Source organism: Mercenaria mercenaria, chromosome 19 (assembly GCF_021730395.1).
Source record: "Mercenaria mercenaria strain notata chromosome 19, MADL_Memer_1, whole genome shotgun sequence".
Classification (NCBI taxonomy): domain Eukaryota; kingdom Metazoa; phylum Mollusca; class Bivalvia; order Venerida; family Veneridae; genus Mercenaria; species Mercenaria mercenaria.
The window spans coordinates 30,687,129-30,708,557 of record NC_069379.1 but is presented as its reverse complement, the minus strand read 5'-3'; the positions used below and the strand labels follow the sequence as shown (position 1 = coordinate 30,708,557).

Below are 21,429 nucleotides of genomic sequence, written 5' to 3'. Positions count from 1 at the left end.
GAAGTATCCCACCAATGATCATTGGATTCGTTTCTGCCAACATATACATTTGCAAATTAGTGGCAGCAGGGCGTATACACATGGTAAACAAAGTCAAGCGTTGTGAAAACGTTCCGTAGTTTTAATAAATTTTTGAACAGCTGTAAATACTTTTTGATTATTTTCAACGTCTAACAAATCACTACCGAAAAGTAATAGATTAACATTAAGTGGATGAAAGATTCTAGTTTCTTCAAAGAGTATAATTCTTTGAAGTTTAAATATGGGACAGTGAAATAGGTAATGATCAGCATCTTCAAACGAGTATCCACAATTACATGTCGCAGTTTCCCTCAAAAAGTTCCTGAACAGATCACCATGCAAATTACTACAGTTATTTCTAATGCGCGCATGTAGAACAGAAAAAAGTCTGTTTCCAAACAAAAAATGCTTAGGTACTTGGGGCGCTTTAAACATCTCTTTCATTCTTGATTTAAATATATTTAATGAATTTGAATCGCGAACAGCAGTATCAAGTGTATTCCATAATTCGGTAGCAGAAGGTATAAATGATTTATTGTATGTCTCTGTACGTCGATTTATTGTTGTATAGTTGTTGCTATTCCTTAGTGGATAATTTGTCGTTTCTGAAATTAATGAAGGGAAGATATTTTCTACGTATTGTGGAAGAAGACCATTTTTTGCTTTATAGACCGTAACCAACTTCTGAATTTTTCGCCTGTCTGAAAGGGAAACCCAACCTACTTCCTTAATCAGAGAGTTGATTGAAACCGACCGCGTTAAACCTGTTACTACGCGAGCGGCTTCATACTGTAACTGTTCTAAAAATTGCTTTTCATATAATGTGCATCCGTCCCACACAATCGAAGCGTACTCTAATATGGGGCGCATGTAAGAGATATAGATTTTATTTAATGTTGATCGTTTTAATTTAAATTTCAATGCCCGCATTGTACTTAGCACTTTAGAGGCTGATAAGGTTATATTTTCAATGTGTTTGTGCCATTTTAAATCTGTCGATAGTGTTAAGCCTAAATGTTTATGATGATCTACAAAATCAAGAGAGTTGTCATTAAACACAAGTGTTGGCTTATTATCTATATTTGTTGAGAAAAACATGACTTCAGTTTTACTAGGATTTAAATTTACTAGCCATTGTTTTGACCACTCATCGATGAGTTGGAGGTCACGATTTAAAGTCGTTTCGATATAATGTGAGTCACTAGATGAAACAGCTAAAGAACTGTCATCTGCGAAGAGACGCGTTACACTTAGTAGATTTTCGGCAATGTCATTAACGTAGACGAGAAATAGAAGAGGCCCAAGGGCGGAGCCTTGGGGAACACCAGCAGAGATATCAAGTATTTCAGATAATTCAGAACCTACAAACACAGACTGTTTTCTTTCAGAGAGGTAGTCATTGGTCCAATTTAAGAGTTCGTCATTAATACCGTATTGTCTGAGTTTAAAAAGGAGACCTCGGTGCCATACTCTATCAAAAGCTTTAGAGATGTCGCAGAAAATAATACATGTTGACTGTTTTTTATCGAATGATTCACATATTTGATGATATATGTCAATCAGTTGATAAACAGTGGAATGACCTGGTAGAAACCCTGACTGTAATGGATAGATTAAGTTATTTGAATGTAAGTGACAATAGCACTGCAATGCAAAGCAATATACACAGAGCAAAGTCATGTGTGACCTTGACCTTGAAGTGAGTCATCTGAAACATGTGCTATGCACGTCGTCTTGGTGTGGCAAACATTTGTGTCAAGTTTCTTTGAAATCCTTCAAGGGGTTCAAGAGTTACAGAGCGGACACGAAATTGCTAACGGACACCGGGGGGGGGGGGGGGGGGGGGGGGGGTGTATAACATAATACTTCCCTTTGGGTGTATAAAAATCTTTAAGAAAAACTATGAAATACTAGTCAATATCATGGCGGATGAATCTATCCTTTATATTTTATTGTCATGCTTTTTGTGTTTGCTTTATCACATATATTTAACTTAATTTCAAAGTATTTTGACAAATGCATTTATAATAGTTGGTGTCTCATGCTTTTGCTTAAAAAATATTAATTGCATTATCTTTCAAGAACATCATCAACAATAAAATACGTTGATATGATTATCATTTTTATTTCCTCTCATGTATGATTTACAATCGTGCATTGTATACTGACATCATTTTTATCTAAAACTAAATGTTTGGAGCAACACCAACAAGTTTTTACATTGTTCACATTGTTTCGTTTTTTTATTGTAATCGCACTAATATCCATGCGATAATTATATTAATTGAAATGTTTTTATTTAATTTTTATCTTTAAAAACTCTTGTAAAAGCCCTGCCATTTTGGACAATTGATATCAAAATACACGAACATAAAAACGATCATAATTACGGATAAATTAAATGGGCGGATTAAAAGAAGTAAGGTTCACTCTGAAATTTGAAATCTCAAGGAACTTTAATCGAACATCAACTTCATACGTTAACTTTGCAAGAGACGTTGAAGGGGAAGGCGAAGGTTGAAATCTCAAACTCTCTATTGTTTCATTTTGACGAAATATAAAGTAGTCTGACTGACAAGTGTCGTTGTCGGTCTGGATCAAAAATTAATACAGTATTTGCCGCAAAATCAGAAATTTCCTGTTCGGAATTTCGATTTATTGTTCATCATACCGATTGAGATATTTGTTGCTAAACAAATGAACTGTAAAGAATGTACGCATAACTCGACGTCAAGCATCGGCCTAATATAACTTCCTTCATACCTGTTGGATCACACACTGGTGTACTGGACCATCCTCCATCTTGTTCGCAAATAATTGTCGAGTTTCCCGTTATATTATATCCATCAAGGCAAGTTATTTCAACAACAGCTCCGTATGTTGTTTCGTTCTGATCTGCGAGCCCTTTGATAGGCGTAGGATCACCACAGTCTAAATATATATAATGTATGATATGGAAGTAGGATCATGGGTAACGTTAGAAATACAATGTATGTATAGTTTATACAATTTATGCTCCTTAATGCTTAGTTGTTTATGCAAAACAATTGAGAATGGAATTCTCTTACTTGTAATAAAATGACAAACATAGCTAAATATCAGGCCTTGTCATATGGTAACCTGTTTTATCTGTTCTTCGGAAAATGATTTTATTAACATACCTACAATTGTACAAGAAGGCAACATTTCCCAGCTTCCATTTGATAGACAGGACACAGCTGAATTACCAGTTAGAGTGTGTCCTGTTCGACAGCTTACTTTAACTGTCTCCCCGAATGTTGTTATGTTATTTGGCAAAGTTACATCTGCATTTGGTATAAAAGGATAATCACAATCTGCAAAAAAAAAAAAGCACCTGGCCCAATCTTGAAATTGTTTTACTATGAATGAGAAATAACTTACTTATTCTAGATATGGGTGTCATGACTTTTCAAAATATGGTATTAGAGCACTTATATGCCGCAGAGTTCGATTGTTTGATTTGTTCAGATGAGTTCAACACAGTTTCGTCAATGCTTAAAGACGGTGTATATCGAAATTCCCGAAAAATAAAAAGATGGTTTTCAGGAGACTCAAAACAATAGTTTTTAGTTTTCTACGCTTTTTTTCCAAAATCAAACATAAGACACCGAATTATGATTCTTTTCAAATCAGTTTCTGAAAAAAATAAACACCACATAACATCCATAATTGCAATGCTGATTGCTATTTGGATGTGCTGCTTGCTTGACAATTGAAAAGACCCTTGTAACTTACGAAAATGTTGAAATTCACTATTCTTTTCTTTTCAAATCAGCGAATTCATTCAGCATTTTATATCTACCTCATTATTCAGTATTAAATTCTTACATGTCTCACCCCTTTCCCATTGACCAATTCACATCTGATTTGGAGACAATGCGCTTGAAAGTGCTGAACATTATTCGGCAAAAAAGTAGGCATTTTCGATATTCCGAATTATCGATCGACACCGTCGTTAAGCCGTGATAAGCGTTTTGTTTATCAAAGTCACTGTTGCTTTAACTATTTTTCGAAAGTACGAGGGGCGTTCAATATGTAATGTTACTCTGTATGTAGTTCCGTAACCGCTTATTATTTTTAGATGCGATTTTCGGCACATTATAGAGCAATTTATTGGCAACACAATGCTGTACAAATTATAAAAGTCGGTAGATTCAAAGTAAAAATATAATCATTTGAGTAAGGTGTACTCGGGTATACTGGACAATTTTATGTCCAAAATATTGAGATTGTAATTTGCAATTCCTTGATTCTACTATTAAACAAATAGAACTATAGTTCAATTTTTAGTTTAAACAGATAAAACAAATCATGATCTTTACAAACACATAGGAAAACTAAAATAAAAAGGTTTAAAACAGTTTTAAATTGAGTGTGTATATTTTTACTCGAAAAAATGATAAGGTGGGTACAATAAGCCTCTGTAATTTTGCCAGGCGCGATAATCATCGTTTAAAAAATTCTTGTATTTTAAGTTGATACTAGCATCTTAATTCTCGATTGCGAAACTAGTTCTTACAACTTTGATTAATCGCTCTCAACACCCATTCCAGATGGAAGCAACCTCGAGTTTAGATTTTTTAGTTGTGTTGTAAAATTAACAATGCAAAAGATAGTTTAAAACAAACGCAAACGCATCACAAACTGGTATACCTCATAGAAAAATGATGGAATTTTGTGATGTTACAAGTTATTCTATTTTTCTGTCCAGAACAACCTAAATTATAATTATGGTCCGGTATACCTGAGAACCAGCGGTTACGGAACTACATACAATTTCAGGGTAAATTTTCAGATCACTTTTCACTCTATTAATCATTAATTGATTAAAACTTTAAATACGTTACTGTTGTTCCACGTCATCTCCCACATCATAATGACACACGGTCCAAAATCACACTATTTTTAATGAATTATTCCCGATTGTACAAAGATGAAATGAATTTTAATTGTATTTTTGTTTTTGTTCAAACAAAATGTGGATCATCCAATATTTTAGCTCACCTGAACACAAAGTGCTCGAGGTGAGCTATTGTGACCCTTCATTGTCTGGCACTGTCCGTCAACATTTGCCTTGTGAAAACTCTATAATTGTGACAAAATCTTCATGAAACTTGGTCAGAATACTTTTCTTGATATTCTCTAGGTTAATTTTGAAACGGGCTTATGTGGTGACAAAAACTAAGTCAGTAGTCCTGATGAAAGCAAGTTTCTCTTGAGAATTGGTCAAAATAATTATCTTAATGATTTAAAGGTCATGTTGGAATCTCGGTTATCAGGGGTCATTAACTAGTCAAATGAAAGGAAAACCTTGTTAAAACTCTAGAGACCACACTTTATGAACCTATCTCTATGACACTTGGTCAGGATGTCTATTAGCTCACCTGATCACGAAGTGATCAAGTGTGAGTTTTTGCTATCCATGAATGTTCGGCGTCCATCGTCGTCCATCGTGCATCAACACCTCCCAGTACTCAGTTGCTCTTACAATTATCATACATGGTATGATGAAATAGATGGCCCTTACTGATTTGGGGATCAATAGGTCAAGGTCATAGTGATCAAAAGACTGAAAATGGGTCAACCCTTTATGTTGTACAAACAATGCTTATGTGTATTTTAACTGATTTCTCTTTTTTCTCCTATTTTCAGGTATCTTCAAAGATTGGCCATGGTGTTAATAATAATAATTTTTATGGATTTGAGAGTCGCCTGATCTGCTCGCCTATTTTTCGATTTTATTGAATCGGGGATCCTCGGTAATATACGTTATATCACGGATATTTACGGAGATTCACGGGGCAATTCATCCGTGTGTTTGTCCCTGAAGTCTTCGTGAAAACTTGCCATGCACAACAATCATGATTTTTTCGAATTGTTCATAAATGTCTTCTAAAGCAGAATTATATTTACTTAAGATATTATCCAATCATTTTTAAAAATGAAATATGCATTTACATTTGCGCACGAAAAACCAGTTCTAGGACGTTCAGAGCAGATCGAGGATCTATAGGATAAACATCCGTACAGTTACTTCCTACATTTTAGAATAAAGTGGTTTTGAAAACCTAAGCTATGTAAAAAAAACATGTTACATGTTTGTTCCAAGTGAGAACTGCATCCTGTACTTTGTTCATTTTATACAACGTCAGATCTTGAATATGATGTACGCATAAAAATTGCTTCTTTACCAGTCCATATTCAAACAGACGAAATATGAACACTTGAATATCAACTCAACTAAACATTTTTAGGTGCAAATATTTTAGTTTGTGTTTTGGAACACATTTGTTTGAAACATCTATCCTTCCGGCGAAGAAAACTTTTATAAAATAAGCTTATTACATAAGATTTAATACATGTTTATGTTTACATTATGCCGTTTTGTTTTTGTGTGTGTTTTTTTTTTTTTTTTTTTTTTTTTTTTTTTATTTGTTTCTTTTTTTGTTTGTTTCTAAGCAAGTGTCCGTTTTATCTACACGACGTTAAAAATATAGACTACGTCATTGTGATTAGCCGGTAAGGAGAAAGTTATGGGAAAGTTACGAGGATTGCGATATGTGGATTTGCGAGAACGTTTGATAAGACGGTTGGTGATAATCGTAAATATTCTCATCAATCTGAACTTACGAGAAATGGACCTCGCAAGTTTCTCGTCACTTTGGATTGAAATAAATAGCATAAATTTACACCTTTTACACGTGGTTGTCTCTATAGACCCCAATAGTGGTCTAAATTTTATAATCTTGTAGAAATATTAGAAAACCTTGAAATTTTGAGGCGTTTTAATCTTTAAGAAATAAAACACAGCACCGAAGACATTTTTTAATTAAAAATCTATTGCTGATAATCAAAATGATTCCATTTTGTTGTGGAAGACACTCAAAGAATTAAGTATACTTCACAAACCGTCTTATCAAACGTTCTCGCAGATTCCTAAAAGAAAATATTGGGTTTAATATTGATGGTGACACTGTGTTTTGATAAGATAAATGTTGCAAACTATTTCAATTCATTTTTACAACTGTTGCATCAAATCTTGTCCGTAAATTGAAAAAAAAAAACAAAAAAAACATAGATTGGAACAGTCTGGTAAAGGTTTTATTGCTAACTTTTTTAAAATAAAATATTCAAATGCTTGAACAGTGTTAGTAAAACCACAGGACTGTTCCTTTATTATGTCGTCTATGAACAGAGTTGTTCCGGACAATTTAAAACCTGCACGAGTTGTTCCTTTGTATGTAAAGAGCGTAAGACTCTGGTAGCAAAATGCACCTTTATATGAACTTTATATATTTTTTCTACAATATTTGAAAAAATTGTATATTACAAACTGGAAAGTTATTTGAGTGAACTGAATTACTATTCGACTTTCTATCAGACTTTTCAACGGACATACATTTGTCTGACTATGTAAGGTTTGATTTAGATAAAGGGAATTACATTGGAATGGTTCGACTTGATTTTGCAGAAAGTTTTTGATACAGTTGAACATGTCATCCTTTTAGACAAAATAAAAGTTTAGGTTTTAGTCCGGTTGTTATCAGATCATGTTTATCTTATCGGCAACAATGTGTACATATATCTGGCCTTATTCTGTCGTCTGCAAACGACAAATGTTGTGTACCAAAAGGCACCATACTTGGGCAAATAAGCTGACCACACACACATTTTTGTAATGTTCAAGTAAAAAATGTCTTGTAACTTTTTTATTACTGCAGCTGGCGACTCGAGATAGAGAGCACCTGCATGGAGTATACTAGTTTGCGGTAGTGTTCCTTTTTGTACGTATAGCTTTTTTCCCCCGAAAATGCGAACAGTTGGCAAAGAGGCCATTAGGGGTACCACACTTCTGTCTAACTGTGAGTTTTGACCGTATTTTCGTGAAATGAACACAGATTCGAAGCTCAGTTAATTTCAGTGTTTGCACAATACTAAACCATTGTTTTATTTTGCTGTTTCTAAGGGTATCCGACGGTATTTTAATTAAAAGAAACAACATTATTAAAATGAGAACATCCACACTGACGACTTTGTTGGAGAACATCTACACTCTTAATTATCATGCACCACGTTATCGTTTTAAAGTCTAACATGTACAGTAAAAGTACGGAGCCCCTAAAGTGACATGTTACGTACTTTTTTTCCACTTAGGTAATGTGAGACTTTTTTTATTTCGTTTAAACGAAATAACTATTACGTTTAAACGAATTAGTTATTTCGTTTAAATGAATTAGTTATTTCGTTTAAACGAATTAGTTATTTCGTTTCAACGAAATAACTAATTCGTTTAAACGTTAAACGAATTAGTTATTTCGTTTCAACGAAATAACTAATTCGTTTAATCGAAATAACTAGTTCGTTTAAGCGAAATCATTTCGTTTTTACGAAATGTTATTTCGTTTAAACGAAATCATTTCGTTTAAACGAATTAGTTATTTCGTTTAAACGAATTAGTTATTTCGTTTAAACGAAATGATTTTGTTTAAACGAAATGAAAAAAGTCTCACATTACCTAAGTGGAAAAAAGTGCGTAACATGTCACTTTACGGGCACAGCATAAAAGTGATAAGTTTTGCTGTATTCAATCTGCGCGTCATTTGTACTAGTCCAGCAATTTTACAGTCCTTATACGCTCTTTGTACAATCGTAGCGTCTGGTCACAGTACAGAGATACAGGTTTCGTACGATCTTTAGAGGATGCAATCGTAGGAACTTCATAAAGACCTCGCAGACAAGTCGTGTGGAGCTCGCAGGGAACCTGGTCATACTTCGTCCGGTGCTCGCGGCACTTTTACGGTGTCCACACGGTGTCCTTGCGACAAGAAGAAATCAGTTCGGCGGCGTCTGAACAATTTGCATTTACAACTGTTGGATATGCGCACGGATATCGCAGACAAGTCGTACGGAAATCGTAAGGAACCCGGCCCTACATCGTGCGATGTCCTTTGGCTCGTACGGCGCACGTACGTTGTCTGTACGGTGTCTCTGCGACAAGAATAAACTAGTTTGGCGACGTCTGAAGATATTCTTTTGTTGCCACTCAGCTGATCGTTACGCCCTGTGGGCCCCATGAGAACATCGCATATTCTCCTTACGGTGTCCTTAATATCGTACGGACATCTTACATTTACCATGCAAGTCGTCCCCTAGTAGTATACAAGTAGTGTAACTAGTGATCATCAAGTCTCGTAGCTTTCAAAATCCATGCAATGCCCGTATGGGCTTCTCCGGGACCCGTGCGATTCCGGTACGGGGTTCTTGCGAGCTGCTCCCGATTTCAGAAATCTCTACGAGCTAGTAAAGAAATCGGGAGCTCGATGAAACATTTTCACCGAGTTCCCGAGTTCTCTACGTGTTCATAAAATCCGCACGAGGGTCGCACAAATCAACGATGTCCATGCGGACGCCGTACAGTTTGCCAATATACGACTGAAAGCCTACTCGTACGGAGCTCGTATTGTTCTTGTGACCAAGGTATTACCGGATTAATAAAACAACTGGAAGTGAATGTGATTTACCAAAATAAATTTCCTGATAATTTGAAAAATACCGCAATGCGATTGGACAAACAATAGTTTCAAACATAACAAATTGGTCTGTTATCTTTTGATTTGTTTTCGTTTTCGAGTTATACGTTTTCGTAATAAGAGTCTATTGGAAATCTTCTTTTCAGAAATAAATTGTTGCCAAAGTGGCTTTTAATGAAACTTCTCAGTCGTAAAGAAGTGCAACGGTCTTACATAATGTGAAATCATTAATATTCGCTGAGGCGTTGGGGCGGAATTTTCGTAGATTCCGAGGTTGAGTCAATCCACGAAATTTAATTCCAACGAACAAGTAAGTTCCCATTCATTTTACGTTCAAAAGTTGAAAACCACAAATTCATATCCCCACGAAATTGTCGTTTTGACCAAAACTATGAAATGTCATGCTCACGAAATTCAGTGATTTTACAGTACGATGAAATTAAATTTGTTTTGTCCTTTTTATGTTTGACTTTAAGTAAAGAGATCAACACATTTCAAGCTGATTTTAAGACACTATTTAGAACTTTTAAATGTTTAGACAATTTTAGTATCATGTTTTAACTTTAGGAATATCGTATTATTGTAATTTTTAAATATTTTCTCATTTACAATTCAAGAAATGAACGCCGAATCCAGGCTTTAGTATACGTAATGATGACACATTGTATGCCTTACTTCCGGTTTATCAAACTTTCAGAATGCCTGTTGTATTGAACAGGTTTTCTTTGATATTCGATAGAGACTATAATTTTCTGAATGTTAAGGTTTACAATGTCTTACAGTTATAATATTTAGTTAAAGTAATGAACTAACTACGTGGTTTATGCACATGGGGATGGATATAATTATAAAAAATAACAGTACTGAGTTCAATAACTATTCCAATCCACTATTGCTACTTCGTGTGCAGGAATTTTATTCGAATCTATCTTGATATTTTAAAATAATATCTTTCCTAAAAATGCAGTCAATATGAATGCCGCATTTTCTTCTGTTACACCTTTTATGCGGTAAATTATGCAGTTAATTTGTAAATATCTTTGTTATAAAGTTTGCGAGTTTTAGATATCATTTATATCAAAAACATTTTAGACCTGTCGGCTATAACTATATCCTTGGTAAAATCCATAACTTTAGTAAAAAATTTATGATGCCATTTATGGTGGTAAAACCTGACCGCAAGCTTTGACCATAATTTATCTTATCTTTAATCAGCGGAAACCCTTTCAGCGCCTTTTTATCGTTGAGCCTGCATCAGAACGTCGAGTTTAAAAGTGTTTCTTTTCCTTGGAAAAGTCACTCTTCTTGTATACTTTACTTGTGTTGTTTTACTTTATTGTTACATGTATCACTTGTGGATTTGTATTAAAGAAAGGAAAAGACACATACAACTCTTCTTTGTATTTAAGTAAAAACTTACTTTTAGGTATTACTGATCTTTTCCCGCAAAATAATGTTTCTGTAAGATAATATTTCAATAATTACGCTTTGGGTCAGATGTGATCTTTTGTGTTTATTTATTAATTAACTTTCATAGCTTTGCTCATTCATATATTTTTTATTATTATTGTAATAATTTAAATTTTATTTATTAGTACTTAAAACATTTTATGGTATTAACGTTCTTTTTTTCCACAGAATAATGTTTCAGTAAGATAAGATTTCTAAAATTAAGTAATCGGCAGTTACTTAAAACATTTTATGGTATTAATGTTCTTTTTTTCCACAGAATAATGTTTCAGTAAGATAAGATTTCTAAAATTAAGTAATCGGCAGTTATGAATATAGCATTTTATGGTATTAATGTGTTGTTGTTGTTTTACTTCGCAAAATAATGTTTCTGTAAGAAAATATTTCTATAATCAGGTATTCGGGCAGATATGAACTTTCATATTTATCTGTTAACTAACTTGTTAACTTCATATACTTTTGAAAATGATTCAATGCTAAAAGCATATTTGATATTATAAATAATTAAGCATTTTGGCAAATGTAAGTTTTTATGTTTATTTTTTAATTAACTTTCATGTTTCTGTTTATTTATGAATATATTTTTAATAATACTTCTGTCCTTTTTACAAATATTTTAAACGATATCTGCTATGTAGAATGTATTTATCGGCAAGCAACTACGTTTGCAATTTTCGGTAAAGATGAGCACTCTTCTTTAATAATTCTAAAAAGGAACAAATCACTCTAGAAGTTCTAGTTGAAAGTTGCATTCAAAATGATTAATATGGAATAAGCTCATTTGTCATTAACATTTTATGTGTTTTGGAAATAAATTAATGCGGAAATCATACAGTTGTATTTATTTTGTTGTTTTGTTAGTATTTATTGGTAAATCTGTATGACTTTCCTTTTTATTGAACAACATTTACATCAGGTTTGGGAATGCAGTTTTTAGACAAGTAGTTGGTATTCCCATGGGAACAAATTGTGTACCCCTTGTCGCAGATTTGTTTTTATATTGTTATGAAAGAGACTTTATGTTGAGCCTTTCTCCAGATACGCAGGCAGATGTTATTACTGCATTTAATAATACATCACGCTATCAGGATGAAATTCTTAATATGGATAATCCGTTTTTTGGTCAATTGGTGGGTATTATTTATCCTAGGGAGATTCAGTTAATTAAAGCGAACAATTCGGATACTGATGCTTCATTTTTAGATTTACACCTCTCTATTTATGATAATATTATACAGACCAAAATTTATGACAAGAGAGATGATTTTAATTTTAGTATTGTAAATTTTCCCCATTTGGATGGGAATGTACCTCAGGCTACATCTTATGGGGTATATATTTCTAAATTAATTTAGTTTGCTAGAGCGTGTAGTCATGTCAAGCATTTCAATGAACGTAATCAATATATTACAAGTAAACTTCTTCAGCAAGGCTACCGTTATTACAAATTGCGTAAATATTTTGCTAAATTTTACTATCGTAATTCTGATTTAGTTTTAAAATTCAATAGTAATTTAAAGACACTTCTGCGAGAAGGTATTTTTAAAACCGTTTTTTATGGGGATGTGGTTTACAAACTTCGTAAGATCTTGGATCATGGTAATTTTCCAAATGTATTTGGTAAAATTTTAAAACGTTTTATAAAAAGAGGTTACGACCCAACTGTTTTGAGACATACCGCATGTTTAGTGTTCAACCCGTTTACAGTTGGACACTACGCTTTCCTCTTTGTGTCTGACGGAAGAGGGGGAGGACTCTATGATGAGCAGTTTTTAAATCCTACCAGGACTGAACTGTTCTGATATCTGTCTTCTGGCCTTTTTCGTCGGGCCGTTAAGGGTGTTTCTCTTGTTGCTCTGTCTTCTGAAAAGGCATCGAGTACATACGTTTTTGGTTCTAAAGGTTTGCTTTTTATATATTTATACACGAGCATTTTTGTGTTTTACATGCCATGCCTTTTTGTTTCCATTACGTGTGTTAGAGATTCACCTGGAGGGGATTACTTTTATTTACACTGTCCCGTGTCTTTGGAACATGGTGGGGGTAAGAGTGAGGTTGGGTGCGCACCATAAACCGGTTTAAGCTCCCCAGCGGTGTTTTGTCACTGACCGTTCCAAGGCGGTTCCCCACTGTGTTCCTTTATTTGTTCGTTTGGTCCTAATTTGTTGGCTTTTCTGTGTGTGTGCGCGTGTATGTGTGTGTGTGTATTGTGTTGCCTTTGTGTGTATGCGCGTGTATGTGTGTGTGTGTTTGTGGTGTACGCGTCTGCGTGCTGTGGGTTTCGTTTTGAGGAGGCTGCGTTTTTGGTACGTGTCATTCCCTGTTTGATATTTGTCTTTGTTTTTGATAGTGATTTCGCGAAATAAACTCAGATATGCGAAATCATCTTAACATTGCAGTCATTCTTATATGTCTTATATGAATGTTTAATATCAAATTAAGTATTAATTATTTGATTATTAAGGATTTTTCTTGTAGACTTTACATGTGTTGTTTTAGTTTACTATTATTACTTGTGGATTTGTCAAAGAAAGGAAAAGACACATACAACTTTTCTTGGTATTTTAGATATCTCGGAAGGAGTCACGATAGAGTACACATAACGGCATCACGGCGCAAAACACAATACACAGTGATTAATGCTCTCCCTAACCTACTCATACAATGAATTCAGCCATATAATATGATTTGCCAGTTCTATTTTAACTGGTCTATAACTTCGCAGCATAAGATTTTATCTGCTGTTTGAATAACGTTGTGACTGCCTAGGAGACATTTTAAGGAAGCATACTTGCAATAATTTGGTAATCAAAAGTGTGGATGTTCTCCAATAAAGTCTTCAGTGAGAATGTTCTCATTTTGATAATAATTTCTCATTTCACGAATAAACGATATATATATTCATGACGTTGTTTATTTCATATCATATTTGTTTACTTCCTGAAGAAGACTAATAAAAATAGTCGAAACGTTGAATGAAAATGGAGTTAGCTTTGTAATTCTCCTGTTCTCATTTTGATAAATAAATGTTGTTTGTTTTGAATAAAATATCGTCAGATATCGTTGAAAACATGAAAATAAAACAATGGTTGAGTATTCTGCTAGTCACTGATATCACTGAGCTTCGAATCTGTGTTCATTTCACGAAAAATACGGTCAAAACTCACTTAATTAGACAGAAGTACCGCTTATGCCCTCTTTGGCAACTGTTCACGTTTTCGGTGAAAAAACAAGTAATACGTAAAAAGGAACACTACAGCAAAACGTATACTCCACTCCAGACCGGGAACGTTGTCTTTATCTCGAGTTGCAAGCTGCTGTAATAAAAAAAAGTTACAAGACCATTCTTAACTGAATTGGCGAAAATTTGTGTGTGGTCAACTCATTTGCGCTGGTTTTCTGATGACGTTGCATTCTTGGTTTCCCCACCATGAAACTATTATGTTTCAAACGGTGCATTGCAACATATGACTTTGTACAAATGTGTGTAGAGAAGATCAAAATACCTTTTATCTGACATACTGGATCATATGTCCAAGTTTCATTTTCTTGACAAGTCACGATGTCCTCACCAACCAGGTCATAGCCCTCTTCACACTCGACAGATACAGTTGTTCCATTAATAGTGCTAAAAGCATTACTAAAGCCGTGATCAGGCGTAGGATTGCTGCATTCTATATATGGAAGTATAACTTATTATTATCAAACTTACTACATATATTTCTTTAATTAATTTATTGATTTCAGTAGTTTTGCTTAATTGTATTATCAGTCTCAATATTTTGAATAAACATATAAAAAGTGATACTTGTACTAATTTCACGAATAAACGATATAAAGTATATCTCCTCCATTTAAGTAGTATTACCTATAAGATCGCATTCTGGATTGTTACTCCAGGCTCCAATCGATTGGCAGATAATGACACTGTCCCCAATCAGTCTATAGTTCTTCTCACACGTGACATGCACAACAGTACCATAGCTTGTCAACGTCGTGTTTATGAAACCATTTATTGGGGTAGGATCTCCACAATCTACAAGTTTATATAATATTTCTTTTCTTATGTTTTTATTCTTTCAGCTTTTGTAACTAACAATTTGTCAGTTGTTTGTAAAGGGGTTATAACTTTAATGTTGATTTCGGGTTTAAAAATTGAAGTTTAGAATCAAATTATTTAGTGTGTCATTGCATGTGTTTATTATATCACGTATCTCAAAAATTGAAATAGTATAATAGTTTATAATAACTGTGTCATGTTGACACTTATTAATTCGAATTCCCTGATGTCAGAGAAAATGAAATTTTAACAAAACACAATGAATCATTTAAAAGGAACCTATGTTTGTAGTTGTAAATAGGGAATTGTGACTGGATCCTTGCCTTACCTGTACAAACGACAGACATATCATTTTCATGGTTGCAGTTATCATACGTATTGTACGTGCAGTCATTTATATGTAATGCACCAGTCCCGCAATTTAGATCATCAATGAATATTGGACCACTACCTGTACCATAGCTTGTCCCAGTCTGATATGTGACGGCAAGCCTTTATAATGTATTTAGCAAATATTTAAGCATATCAAACATTTCTAGAACAGAGATTTTTAATCATATAAACTAATGTCATAATTTACATTACTTCCTATGCTATTGATTTTTACATAGAAACAATCAATGGTTTTATTTTTCATCTATTTTAAAACAGTTCTCATGGAATGATGCAATTTATTTTCTTTCATTACTTTTTCACTTATTTTGATATTCTGTTTTCAGTTTAAAGACAGAATTACAGTAGGTATTATGTTATGTCATGCTATACGTTAATGATGATAATGTATATTGTTCTTACGGATATCCAATCATGTTACATATCACGTTTGCTTCGTTTTGACCAAAAGAATGGCTGCAAACAGTTCCCCATGTATCCAAACTCTTAATTTCAACTCTACCAGCGGAAGACCTTGGACCACCAACCGCTCTTACATCAGTGACATTTAAAGGGTAACCTAACAATTTGTAGGTAATATTAAAATGCGAAATATGTAATTTTGTTCAAGGTAAATATTTTGTAACATAGTTTGAAATTTTATGCTTTGTTATCCTGAAGACATGTTTATTTTGTGTGTTTTTGGGTTTGACGCACTTTTAAACAGTATTAGTATCTGTCATTACCAGGAGGCATAGAAATAAAATAAAAACGTGAAAATAATAAAGAAGTGACTATTGAGGTTTCATATTCGTTTCTGAAAATAATTGCTATACGTCTATAATTTGTTTATACGTTTCTGTGGGTCAATGGCTTGTAAATTTCATTGTTCACAAGATCTAGTTTGCTCCTAAAACATGTTGCTGTTGTTGTGCATTTGCCATGCACTACTTTAAGCAGTATTTTAATAACTAGAAAATGAAATGTAGTTCAATATACATGTATATACGAAACCCTGACTACTGTAAATACAACTGTACTTCTGTAAGTTTTATATTTACTATATTCTTGGCATTCTCCTTCCGTGACCCAAGTCCTTGTGTCGTTGTCGCAAGTAAGTTTCAGCGTTCCAACATAAGTTTTATAGAAAGAGCAATCTGCATACAATGTAGATCCATTGTACGTGAAATATCCTGCATCCCAATAGTAAATGTCTGGTTGGCCACATTCTGCGTAAATCATATAAAATGTATTTGAACAATATTTTGCTCTAATAAGCAAAATTTTATTAAATCATCAATATTATCACTCTTATGGCAGTCTTAGTCAAAGATTTCACAAAATGCAAATCGTTCAATTATTATAACAATGCAAAGTATATTGACAGTTAAAAAATGTGACTGATACTTGGATAGGAACACACGAAATGATAATTTATGTTAAAGCTTAGCCTCCAAATATTCGTTTTCTCAAGACCTAATGGGAGCGTCCTTGATCACATGTTTGATGTCGCGGTACTGAAATAAAGCCATTATTTAAAGATAAAAATACATGAGTAAAGATAAGCTATGGCGTCCACGTCATTTATAGTATAGGAGACGTTGGTCAAATTGACTTGCTTATACAGTAAAAGAAAGTAAAATTTTTGATGTTTGGACAGGAAAACAACTAACAAGTGATGAAAAGAATATTACGTTTGCGACTTCAACATTGAATGCTATGACTCGTTGAATAAAACTGATAAAGTGCTCGTCAGAGCCTCGCATTTTATTATTTTATTCAACTTGTTTTAATAAATTCAATATGAAAAGACACCCATGTAATTATTTTCATATTCACATTAAATACAAAAACGAAAACGCACGTTTGTACTCTAAAAGGAAAATGTCTCAAACTCAAAGGTGCTGAACGAGGTTTAGTTCATCAACGTGATGCAATGTACATATTGTAGAATAATTTGTTCTCCAGCAAGAAACGTACTGTAGAGAATATGGCGAAACTATCAATGCATAATTTTGATCACTTTCAAGTTAAAATGAAAATAAAAGTGTATTTTTCACGTAATTAATGGAACAAATTATGCGTATCACTTATTGGCAACGAATACTCAAGTAGATTTAAAAGGAAAACAGCATGGTAGAATTTGATTTGCCTTAGACAACTGAATCACAATATATAAGTTTCTAGTTTCAGTAATAATAAAAGGGAAACAATAATTTTCGAGTATTGCTTATTTTGCAATAATTATATCACGACACTTATATAAGTTTTCTCATAAAAAGGCTAATATATGTTCTCTAACACGAGTTCTATAGGAACACTGATATTTGCTTAATACAAATTAACATTTAGTTGAAAATTACTGAAGTATAAAGTAAGATTATCTATCGAAGAAAATATAATCATTGAAGCGTACTACATTTTTTATAGAAAAATTCTTTCTAGCAACAACAGGCCCTAGCCGAAAAGTTAAGCGCTTCATCAGAGCATTAAAACAACAACATAGACTTTAAAATAACAAGAACCGGTACAGAGACATGAAATAAAAAATCAGTACATAAAAACTTTTAACAAAAAAAAAGCGTTACAAAATGTTAAAAGCAACGTTTGACAGAAATGCTCTACAACAAATTTTTATAAAGCTTTCCATGAATTTACCGTTACAGAAAAACCAACAACAAATAATTACAAAAATAATTATCAACAAACCGTTACAAACGACTGAAACATCTCTTTCGTGACTACACTCGTTTAGAAAAAGATATTTGCATCTACTTAAATCTAGGTCATAGTCTTCGCAGAAGAGTTGGTCAATAAAGACTGGCCCACTGCCTTCTCCGTATAAAGCACCCGTAAAAAATCGAGCAGCTCTGAAAAAAAAGCAAATATTCAATCTTATTGTATATGCTTTATTTAAAATCCGGTATTAATATATTTATATACATACCTCATTAAAATCAAAAACATAGCTCAAAACCATGGTTTAATATAAAAAAGACGATTAAAGTTTTAACGCTAAACGGAGAATATGAGGGTAACTGATAAGCAATTAGTAACTCCCGCCAGCAATTCTGAGTTTTCTAATCTACACATTCAAAGTAAAATTAAAGTGAAAGCTAAGTTTTTTTTCTGGTTTAACGTCGCACCGAGACAATTACAGGTCATATAGCGACTTTCCAGCTTTAATGATGGAGGAAGACCTCAGTTTCCCCTCCGTGTGTTAATTTTGTTTAGTCCGGGATCATTAATTCCGATATATAATTATCATGGATTTGTAATACTTATAACGACGACATCTCGGCTGTTGATGATAGTTAACAAATGCCGTATTGAAAGTAAGTCGAAAGCTTTTTGAAACGAGTCGTCTGACTGGTTCAAATAGAAATATATTCGTAGAAATAAAAATAGCAATATCGGAAATCCTATTATAACAAACGATGTATGTGAATAGACCGCCATCATATCTTTATTCAGGGTGTTCGATCATTTCTGTCAAATTTCAAAAAAGTTAACAGGCGAAGGTAGAGTCCTGAGAGCAAAGATCACAGCAAACACAGGCAGAGTCACAAATCGGAGAGAGAGAAAGAGAGAGCGGGGCTATCGTTTAGAAAAATAACCAAAACATGGTGGGCACCTTATACTCAAAGTAAAAATTAACGAGGATGTAAAATGGATTGGAGGTTAATGGGAAGTAATACCATAAACACACAAAACTAAAACAAACATTTTGAAATTACAGATGCAGCCTTGAAACTGTCAATTTGAAACTAAACTGAAAGTTTAAACGCAGTTTGAACTTTTTTGAATTCATAACACTAAGAGCCAAAAACTTAAAATTTTAAATAAGGAAGTTGCAAGACAAAATTCTACTTCCTTCGTCCTGTTATTTATAGTATTTATGAAAAAATCTACGCCGAAGCCACACAGTTGCAATCGCATCCATAGTTTCCTAATTTAATAGTATTTTAGCAAATTTTACAAATGTGTTAACCAAAATAAGCATATCGTTTACCATAGTGTTTAAGCTGCATTCTTATAGTAATGTGGTTGGGCAATGGCACAAAACAGTTCTTGTTCAAATTTCTTTACAAGTTCAGATGACATGTGGTAAAACTTAGTGACAGCCATTCTAAGTTTGTGATATAGGTAACCTGATTGTAATAAGTTTTCAGTAGTATAATTACACATTAGGATTTCTGTATGATTTTATATTAAATTTATGTCAAATCAAGCTCTTGCAAAATTAAACCTTAACTAGCTTAGTGGTTTTTCCAAATTACCTTAAACTAAAGTCCCGTTTCGCCATAGGAATTCTATCAAACATGTCCAAATAACTCTGTATGGCAACTTCCGTGAACAAATTGATATAAACAAGAAACGTCATTATGTTTAAATGTAAATTCAAAAAGTTATCATTTATATCATTTCAAGAAAATTTCATATGAAATTCAGTTTCATATGAAATTTCACTTCCACTTTTCGCAGATATCTCATTATCTTGCCTCTTACAAGTTTCTTGCATTTCTATTGGTAAACAGACGTCACGTGGAGACAGGATATATTCCATATCCTGCCAGTACATTTCAGATATGAATTTTGATTAAAGGAAATGGCTGCCGCATCGCTGGCGTAATTAAATCAAGTCATATTAATAATTAGCTCCAGCGATAGTATCCTTTCCAAGAGTAAATTTAGTGTTTTCTTTCCGTTTTCATTCATTCTACTTAGTTAAGGCTCGCTCTTGACGTAGGACAAAAGTTTGCCGTAAAGGCGGAATATCACTGCATGGAAGACACGGACGTTGAAATCATGCTTTAAGTGAAATCATCGTACAGCAAAGGAATTAATCTATTTGTTACTCAGCAGTATGTTGTAGGATAATTTAATCTACGTGAAATATATGATTTAACAGGAAACGGGAGGAAATCCGAAGTTTCAAGACATTTGTGACATCGTGAAATCTGTTGATTTTCAAAAGGATGGAACAGAAAGATTTTGATCTATCCAGTTCATAACCTGCGTAAATGAGCTTTGTGTTTTATGGTTTAATCAATATACAGTTCATTGTTCATTTTATGGCTAGCGTTAATCAACTATAAACTTTAAACATGAAGACCAAATAAATGATTGCAGGATTCCATTCTGCACTGTAAGTAGCTTTGTTAATTTACAAAATACTAGATTATAGCATGTATAAAAGGGTAGTCGGCAAGATACAATTGTTACACAGCTGCACAGCTTGTTCACTCAAGCCTGATAGGGATTTTTGAGACAGCGTATATCCCGTATCCGGTCACCAACAAGCAGTGTAACTAATAATATCTAGCACACGAACCTGTAACTAGGGTCTGAGTCTATTATAGAAAGTATTCAAATGTATTGTATAATGATCCATGAAATAATTTCTATACACAAATGCTTTCTAAATAAAACGAAGATCTTTCGTATACTCATTTATAGACACAATCTGAAAGGAGAACCTTTAGAAACATGGAATGCAAACAAGCAAGTACTCATTCAAGGTATATGTTTTCAAGTACGTCAAGGACTTTTACTTATGAAGTACCTTTTTTTTTAGAGTATCGCTCGGTAGAATTCACAAAAATCATTCACTGTAGTACAAATTTTGATTGGAACGTGCAGTATTATGTTACTAGACGTGTTTATTATGAAAACACTACCTGAGTCCAAGCAAATCACAAAACAAATCTGCAGCTAAAATGTTGAAGTTCAGGTCACAAATAGTTCCCCATGTGTCATTGACTTTGATTTCTGCACGTCCGTCATAGGCACTGGTTCCGCCTACAAGTCTCGCGTCTGTGATATTTAACTGTGGTCCTAAAATAAAAAGATCCTTCTCTTCTCAAGACAGGTCGTGAATTAAAAATGCAGAAAATTTACAGTCTTTATCTAAGATCAAAATTCTGTAAAAAAAACTAATAGACATGTTAAGAA

At 33.4% G+C, this 21,429-nt stretch overlaps 1 protein-coding gene and 1 long non-coding RNA gene across 2 annotated transcripts; both read right to left on the bottom strand.

Moving 5' to 3' along the window:
• Positions 1-1,986: 1,986 nt before the first annotated feature.
• On the bottom strand, positions 1,987-15,911 carry LOC128551017 (sushi, von Willebrand factor type A, EGF and pentraxin domain-containing protein 1-like). Its single transcript, XM_053531268.1, has 6 exons — positions 15,898-15,911; positions 15,431-15,594; positions 14,911-15,078; positions 14,549-14,716; positions 3,183-3,356; positions 1,987-2,952 (listed from the first exon to the last, which is right to left on the bottom strand). Exons 1-6 carry the CDS (start codon positions 15,909-15,911, stop codon positions 2,711-2,713), a joined length of 930 nt encoding a protein of 309 aa, XP_053387243.1. The 3' UTR covers positions 1,987-2,710.
• Positions 15,912-15,922: 11 nt separating this feature from the next.
• LOC128550919 (uncharacterized) lies at positions 15,923-21,263 on the bottom strand. Its single transcript, XR_008368560.1, has 4 exons — positions 21,156-21,263; positions 18,184-18,344; positions 16,536-16,703; positions 15,923-16,054 (listed from the first exon to the last, which is right to left on the bottom strand). It is a non-coding gene; the product is annotated as an uncharacterized LOC128550919 (long non-coding RNA).
• Between the last annotated feature and the right edge of the window lie 166 nt (positions 21,264-21,429).